Genomic DNA, 8,687 nt, shown 5'->3' with positions numbered 1-8,687 from the left:
GTCAGGAAAAAATCAGATCTGGCCTAGCGACCAGGAAATCAAGCTGCCTATTTATGGTGTGAGTGTCCCTAATCCCTCAATATACATTGATACACCACACTCTGTTAGCTTAAGCTTTTAGAGTAAATGGTTGTTTGACATACATCATGATAAGGACCACAAAACTATACCACGTTAACACACCTCCAACAATCCATGTTCTACAATGATTCCAAATGATTACTATGATTAGATAGATGGCAATATCCAATCAAATGTAAGATATAATGATACTAGTTTTACACCACATTGCTGTGGTAGTCCCTAATCCAAACAAATCCTCAAAATATTTGTTTAAATAAAAATTGCAGCTTTGAAATCAAGAGTCAATCGTTATCCTTTTCAGTCATTTAACATTGTAATTGGAAGACCAAAAACACCCTCAAAGATAGATGGGCCTATTTTGTTATGGGCACAATGGCAATGGACGTTTTCCTCTCTCCTACTCTTTACATGCATTGTTGCACGTGCCATACCCACTACTAGACTTATAAAGGAAGGCAACATCTCAACAGGGTCTCGTTTTATTTTATGGACTGTTTGTTAGTTGTAAATGCATGGCTAGTGATAAGCCTAATTAGGGCAAATGCTTGCTTTTTTGCTTTAAAATGGGAATTTCATCTTGAAATCGGACAAAACTCAACCTCCTAATAGGTGAGCCCCACCATGATATGTGTGCTATATCCATAGCGTATATTCATTTTATTTTTTATTTTTATTTTTATCATTTTAGGGCATGACCTGAAGGATAAAGCAGATCTAAAGCCCCAGTGGACCACACCACAGAAAACTGTGGGGATTGATGATCTATCATGGGAAAGTATTTAGGGCTATAGGAGTTTTGGATCTACCTCATTTTTTGGTTCATCCCCTAAAATAATTTGAAAAAATAAATGACAAAATGAATGGACATTGTGGAAGAAATACATACATCATGGAGAACATAGAGTTTATGTGACTCTCTTTTTAAAATTTGTGTCTCATAGCATTTTATTAAAATATATAACAAGTCATTACTTATTTACCCAACCTAAGGGTTTGAACTTGTTATAAGGGGGTCGCTATTACTAATAAAAATGGTTACAAAATGGATGCTATGTATTCTTATGTGGGTCCTAATCATGGCATCAATGGTTATTCAACAATAGCTTTTGACAAAATGATCTTAGGCTTCCCAATTTAATCACTTTGAGCGCTGAAACATTCACCATTAGAGCTGTACAAGAACCGAGTTAGCCTGGTTAGCTTGGTCAACTCGACTCAAAAAAGCTCGATTCGACTCGGTTTGAAACTGAGTTCGAGCCGAGTCGAGCTAATTTTTTGAACTTGAAAAAAATTTCGAGCCGAGTTCGAGCTTGCCTAAGCTTAACTCGACTCAGATCAGATGGGATTTAAATGTAATGATGGTGATGTCGGTGGATTGTCTTGAGATACATGGGATTGGGTGAATCCTGCGTCTGTTTGGCACGCCAGGCCAATCCCGGGATTTGACCTCCAATCCCTTCCAATACCATCCACTCCCTTCCAATCCGACCGGCCAAACGGGCCCTAAGGGCCTGTTTGGGCGGTGGGATTAGAAGGGATTAGGTGAGATGGGATTCAAAAAACTAATTATTACCCATGGCAAGGTTCGAAACTGAGTTCGAGCCAAGTCAAGCTAATTTTTTGAACTTGAAAAAATTTCGAGCCGAGTTCGAGCTTGCCCAAGCTTAACTCGACTCAGATCGAACCCCAACTTGAATCGAACTCGGATCAAACCAATTCGGTTACTCAGTTCTTTTGATATTGATATTGCTTGGCAAGTGTTTGATGAAATGACTATATGAAATGTCGACTGGTGGCAAGGAAGGTATGAATATGAAACAAATACCCTTGTATCTTGATTTTTATGTTGCCTACTAAGTGTTTGATGAATACTTGTAAACTGATGCTGCTGTTTTACATTCCATAAGAAATTGAAGGTGCATTCTATGTGTTTGAGAAAATGCCGCAAACGCTGGATCTTGCTCGAACTGGCCCAAGCTGCTGACTGAACCGAGTCGAGCTAGCCAGTCAGGCTCGAGGACTGAGCCGAGTCGAGCCGTGCCAACCTCGACTCGTGTACACCTCTAATCACCATGCGCCCTTTACCTAAACAATGGCCTAGATCAGTGATATGCCCCATCTTGGATCGCATCTAAGATGGACATGAGGTGGATTACACACCTGCCGAAATGATTTGACAATTGTAACTGTCCATGCATGCTATTGATGCTACTCTCTGGCTTAGGTGGGCACATCATGAAAGAGTACTATTTCAACACTTTTAGCACCGTCCGATCAAATGGTTTTTCATACATCCATTATAGTTGTGTACCTTTTCAGATCAAAGGTTTGGATTAACGAAATATGACTATATGGTCCTGACGTAATCAGTAGTAACACGTGGTAAATGACCTTATTTCTTGTTTTTATTACTTATTATCATTAATTACCACTATTTTTATGTTGCCAAACGACTCCTAATAATCATAGAATCCAAGATTGACTCATCTCTCTCAATATTATGTCCACCTTGGATGTGATCGGACGGTGAGAAGCCTCGCATTATAGTGTGGCCCTTTTCCACTGTATTCTATCCAAAGCAGAAGGAAGGCATGCCAACAACGTTGAGCTGTGTGCACAGGATGGATGGAAGCTTACCATCCGGTACAAGCTTCCTCGCACGCTGGAGAAATGATTAGGTTCAGCCCACCTATGCGAACTTCACATATAGGCCCATCACACGTGCCAACCTTTCACCTGTGTTGCACATCTGAACCATGCAAGAGGCCTGTCCCTCTATGCAAATGGCATGGCAATTGAACACTCCACTTAAGATGAATCCGGAATCGCTTGAGATAGAGCTGTACGCGAACTGAGATAGCTCGGTTAACTCGCTCGATTTGACTCGGAAAAGCTCAACTTGAAACTGGGTTCGAGCCAAGTTGAGCTAATTTTTTGAGCTCGAAAATTTTTTAAGCCAACTCAAAATCGGTTTGAATTAATTTAACTCAGATTGAATTCATTTAATATAAATATTTATATATTTAAATAAATTATATATTATATATATTATATACATTTAAAATCCTATAACCTAAACTCAAACTCAGCTCGTGGAACTGAAATTTGGCTCGATAGATCGAACTTGAACTCGGCTTGAACTTGTCCGATCTGGCCAAGCTAGCTAGTCAAGTTAAAAAACCGTGAGCCGAGTTCGAGCTGGGGTACTGGCCAAGCCGTGCTAGACCAGCTTGACTAAGATATGTGCCGCACTGTGCGGAAACAAAGAACACGTACGTCGGCAACAACTTTCTTTCCCTGCCTAACTAGTGGGCAAGCTTGATTTTCTTGTGAGGCCCACCTTTTTGCACGTTAAATGTCTTAGACATATGACAGCTGGTACGTGAAGTTAATATATATACATGGAAAATTCGTGACCATTTCTCAAATATGAGTTTATAATACACACATATGCACACAATTTTATTTTATTTTTATAAAAGAAGAAGAAAATAGCCAACTCCATCAATACAATCAAGACCATTAAACGGTGAATGTAGACTCTTCATGCTTAAATTGGACCATCGCTAAAGTTATTATTGAAGAAAATGGTGACTACAACATGCTAAGCTTATTTGAGAAAATGGTAATTATGACATGCTTATAGCTTATACATCATACATAAATTGGTAGCTCTGGAAGGAAAAAAAAAATGGTCCACTTGATTAACAAAATGTGATGGCGTTGCTTGCAAGGACGGCTCTCAGGCCATCGCGAGCTGACGTATATTCATTGGGAAGACATCGGACCACGACATGGAGCTGTATGATTTATTAGCAAGGATGATGTTCGAGGCCTCCGTTGGATGAAATGCATCCCAAAACACATACTTACTCCGATCTTGGCAAGGCTCTTGCAGAGGAAGACAAGTTATCTGGCCGTTGTTCCTCCCCACCCCACAACACCCCTTGTCGATCACCTTAAACCCTGCTTCCATGCACAACAATTTCAATCTATTATATATGCATAAACACCCAACTGATTACCTTCAATATTTATAGATTTAATACTTAGGAGAATTTATACAAGAGAATTCACCAACTAAAAATAATAATAAACGATCATAGTCAAAGATCATACAGCCTGATACAATATTTATAGATTTAATACTTATTTCTACATGAATAGAGCTGTACATGAGTCGAGTTAGCTTGGTGATCAGCTTGCTTGATTCAACTCGGAAAAGCTCGACACACCTTGGCTTGGATTCGGACCGAGTCGAGCTAGATGTTGGACATCGAAAAACTTTCGTGCTGAGTTCAAGCCTGCCCGAGCTTGACTCGAATCAGATCGAATCAGCTCGATGACTTCGTTATTTTGATATTGATGTTATTCGTTAAGTGTTTGATGAAATGACTTAACGAAGTATTGTTTTGGGTGCATACATTCTTCGTGGGATCAGTGTTTGATGAAATACCTGCTTTGTATTATGTGAGAAACTGAGCTGGCCAGCGAGGCTCGAGGACCGAGCCGGGCCGAGTACAAGCTAGGGTTAGCTACTGGCGGAGCTAAGCCAAGTTGTGCCTAATTCGATTCGTGTACCGCTCAACGCATATGTTTGAAAAATGCATAAAACCAACAAGCATGGTTACATGCATGCAAATATGTATTCATAGTACACACATCACACATGCATTGCAAGCCTATATATTTACAATTCTACGTACACACGGACATACATGAAACAGCGCATAAGCCCATGTATGAGTCTCATAGGACATTTCCCGGACAAGATAATAAAAGAGAGAAATAGAGCTGCCCGCGGGCAGGTACAGGGTGGAAAGGATTACCGTAGGAGGCAGCATGGTCAATCATGATTTTGGAAGTATGGTAGGTGTTGACGAAGACGAACTTGGCCCCGGGCAGCTGACCGTTATTGAAACGGTCCAACATCTTTCGGAGGCCTTTGTTGAACTTGTAGATGGCTTTGTTGATTCTTTCATTGCACCGGCTGCCGTTACGGTTACTGTTATCACTGCCGTTAAGTCGTGCGATCTCGTACGGTATGCATCCAATCCGACCCACGGCCGATACGGCCACCTTACGTGCACCCAGATCGTATAATTTCTGACGTGGGAGAAAATTGATGGCGTCAGGGTTATTTTCAGAAGGTGGGCCCAACTGGTCAAAAGGAAAATGGCTGATCTACTCATTAGCTAGGCCACACGTGTATGAATACAAATGTGCGGCTTGAAAAAATTTGGCGATGGTCGAAGTTTCATTGTACACGTGTGGCTGACCTGATGAATTGAACAGCATGTTTTTTGGCCAGTTCATTTACAAATGGAAGGGGCAGCCTGATGGATGGATCAGATTTCACATGTGCATCGTACAGATCACGTGTTTATATATACATGTTGGCATGTGTCCGCAAAGTCCGGCAGGGGCTCATTTGACTAGCAGTCTCTGGACCACAAGACTCAGCTCTCATTGGTCGAGCGGGCACGTATGGTTTTAAGACTGGGATGAGTCTGGTGGACGCCGATTGGGTCCTACTCTGTCCGTCTCTAGACCCGAACGGTAAGTTCTGTGGTCGGGCCCACCATGATGTATCTGTTTATCCATGCCGTCCATCCTTTTCTCAAATCATTTTAAGGCATGAATGCAAAACATGAGGCGGATCCAACTCTCAATTGTACCACACAAAATAATAAGCTTGGTTGCATTGAATGCACAACGCAATGACAGTCGCAGTAAATGCAAGAGTTATATATGGTGGGAGACGGACTGCGTCCTGCGGTGGCAGGCCCACCGTGACGTATCTGTACATCCAAGCCATCAAGCCCTTTTCTCAAATCATTTTAAGTCATGGATACCAAAATAAGGCAATACAATGCTCAAGTGGACCATACCAAATAATAAGCTTCGTTGCATTAAATGCGCAAAGCAAATGCCAGCGGCATGAAATGCAAGAGTCACCTGTGGTGTGGCCCATTTGAGCGTTGGATCTGCTTCATTTTTTAATAGCTTAAAATGATACGAGAAAAAGGATGGACGGCTTGGATGTACAGATACATCACGGTGGGTCCTCACACAGAACTGCCCATTCGGGGCTAGAGATGGGCGGGAAGGACGCAATCCACATCCTTATATGGTGTGGTTTATTTGAGCGTTAGATCTGCCTCATTTTTGTGTTCATGCTTTAAAATTATCTGAGAAAAGGGATGGACGGCATGAATAAACAGATACAACATGGTGGGCCCGCCAACTGAACTGCCGGTTCGAGGCAAGAGACGGGCGACGTAGGACGCAGTACGCGTCATGAGTCTGGTGCGACTCGTCCAAGTCCAGCCGTATCAGACTCAGTCGACCTGATCCAGTCCCACCATGAGGATTGCCTTAGCCAAAAATCATCCACATCCACTCATTAAGCATACTTGTATTTTTTATTTATCAATGGTTAGATATTATTTTCTATGGTGTGGCCCACCTGATAAGTAAACGGTGCTAATTTTTGCACCAGGTAATCATCATCATGCAGCCAAGCCCGTCCAAGCTAGGCTGGACTCAGTGGGCCAGGCAGGCCTTCTGGCCCATTGAGAGAGAGAGAGAGAGAGAGAGAGAGAGAGAGAGAAATCTGACCGTTAATTGGCGCGAGTAGTCATCAAGGAGGAGAGTAGCATAGGTGCTGGGGCTGTATTCTAAGCTTGTTGTATATAGATTAGGCATGAAATAGTTATTGAGATAATCATTACTTCCCATTCCAACTGAAAAAATGCATTGACTTAGGTATGCATTCACTCTATTTGTTCTCCCTCTGAAAAATCCCCTCATCTGTTGCAGTGTCTTTCTGAAGTTTTCTACTTGCTGGTCCATTGATAAATGGTCACCCTGCAACCCATATATAACACCTCATCACACCTAAGGCCAAATTAAAGATAGATTGGATCATTCGATCAGTGCGATTTTCATATTGTAGCCCATCATGAAATGTGTTCTGGACTTAATGGACAGTCCGGATCAACTGATTGGACTGTCCGATGTAAGCACCCGACCATTTTATCTTTAGTAACAAGGTAAACCATTTAAATTACCAGGTTGTTGCCGGTCTCATCCCTTATGCCAGACGCTCCTGATGCATAATTCAGGCCTCTTAAAATGGCTCGGCCTTGAGTACTTGCATATGGTGGAATAAAATCTGAAAAACCCAAAAGCTTCGCTGCGATCAAAGATCGATGAAAACGTTAGTCAAATAGTTGTTATGAAAATAATACAAGAATAAAATCAGTTAAAAGATATCTAATTACAACATATGATGTTGATTAATTATATAATCCTATAGTGTGAGAACACGGTACACATAAGTGTTTGTCAGGACCCGCAATGACGTGTGTTGGATACTCAAATTGTGCATCAAAGGTATCTTATCCCAAAAATAGGATGGCCCAAAAATCAGGCTGGTCTAAAATTCAGGTAAGGCATACAATCACAAACAATGTAAAATCATGCATAAAACCACTAAATCGCATGGTGTGGCCATCTTCATTAGTTTTAAAATGCATGGCCCAATTTTGAGCTATCCTTCTACGATGTCCGACCCATATCACGGTGGAGGTAAATTATCTCCGTATCAAATACATACACAACCATAAATAAATAAAGAATCCGGATCCTCTGCTTGCCACAAACACGTTTTTCTTATTTTTCTTGTATTACGGGTGGTCCACATCACAATAGACATTGTCTGCATTGCTACATTAAATGCAATATATGATGATGTGACCCAAACACATTGCAACAAATATGTTTTTTTGTCCACATCACAATGGACATTGTCTGCATTGCTACATTAAATGCAATATATGATGATGTGACCCAACCACATGGCAACAAATATGTTTTTCTATTTTTTCTATTTGTTGCAAATAGAAAATCCATATTCATAAATAAATAACATATGTAGCATGCATGCATACATGCGTTTACCAACCTAAGATGTCGACGGTGGTTAGTCCATTGGTAAATCTCCCAGTGATGCCGCTCGGGAAGTCGATGCCATATGGCGAGTAGTTGGCCCTGGAAAGTGTCAGTAACCCATTGTTGTTGCCATTGTCCACCAAAGAATCCCCAAAAATAAAGAGACATGGTACTTGAGGCCTTGACCTAACCCTAACCATACAAAATAATACTAGAATGGCAAAGATGATCAAGTCCCGGTGGGCCCTCATTTTCATGTGACCACACATGTTTTACCTAAATCCTAGGGTTGTTGGTGAAGGGAAATGGGGTTGAAATGCCACAATTTATAGGCTGAAAAGGCTCAGATTTCATGAGGAGGCGGTTTGGTGGCAAATGACTCGTGAAAGAGTTATGGAGTGTTTGAATGTGCATGGGTCATGTCTGCCTTTGTTTTCAATGCACGGAATCTTTAATGAGGAGGTGAGTTGCGGTGATGAGACGTGGGGTCTCGTGAGTAGGGGTGGCAATGGCCCGAGCTAGGGTAGGCAGGGCTAGTTGGCCTGGGGAGCGGATTAGTGCGGCCCTGATCGTGGGTCCAATCGTGGGTCCATCTTGAGGTATGTGTGATATATCCCTGCTGTCCGTCTGTTTTTCCAGCTCATTTT

The 8,687-nt window shown here is 41.7% G+C and overlaps 1 protein-coding gene across 1 annotated transcript; it reads right to left on the bottom strand.

Annotated features, from left to right (window-relative positions):
* Positions 1-3,552: 3,552 nt before the first annotated feature.
* LOC131227804 (GDSL esterase/lipase At1g33811-like) lies at positions 3,553-8,321 on the bottom strand. The gene is made up of 5 exons (XM_058223632.1): positions 8,054-8,321; positions 7,158-7,282; positions 6,706-6,954; positions 4,914-5,190; positions 3,553-4,050 (listed from the first exon to the last, which is right to left on the bottom strand). Exons 1-5 carry the CDS (start codon positions 8,307-8,309, stop codon positions 3,827-3,829), a joined length of 1,131 nt encoding a protein of 376 aa, XP_058079615.1. The 5' UTR covers positions 8,310-8,321; the 3' UTR covers positions 3,553-3,826.
* Between the last annotated feature and the right edge of the window lie 366 nt (positions 8,322-8,687).

The sequence above is a fragment of the Magnolia sinica genome, chromosome 2, assembly GCF_029962835.1.
Source record: "Magnolia sinica isolate HGM2019 chromosome 2, MsV1, whole genome shotgun sequence".
Classification (NCBI taxonomy): Eukaryota; Viridiplantae; Streptophyta; class Magnoliopsida; order Magnoliales; family Magnoliaceae; genus Magnolia; species Magnolia sinica.
This window is presented reverse-complemented; position numbering and strand designations above follow the sequence as displayed.

What these genes read in the sequence shown, in the direction of transcription:
- LOC131227804 (XM_058223632.1), bottom strand. Translation starts at nt 8,309, where the DNA reads ATGTGTGGTCACATGAAAATGAGGGCCCACCGGGACTTGATCATCTTT. An exon ending in ACTACTCGCGCCAATTAACG is followed by an intron (nt 5,191 to 6,705) that starts GTCAGATTTCTC and finishes CTCCCACGTCAG; the next exon opens with AAATTATACGATCTGGGTGC. An exon ending in TGACCATGCTGCCTCCTACG is followed by an intron (nt 4,051 to 4,913) that starts GTAATCCTTTCC and finishes GCATGGAAGCAG; the next exon opens with GGTTTAAGGTGATCGACAAG.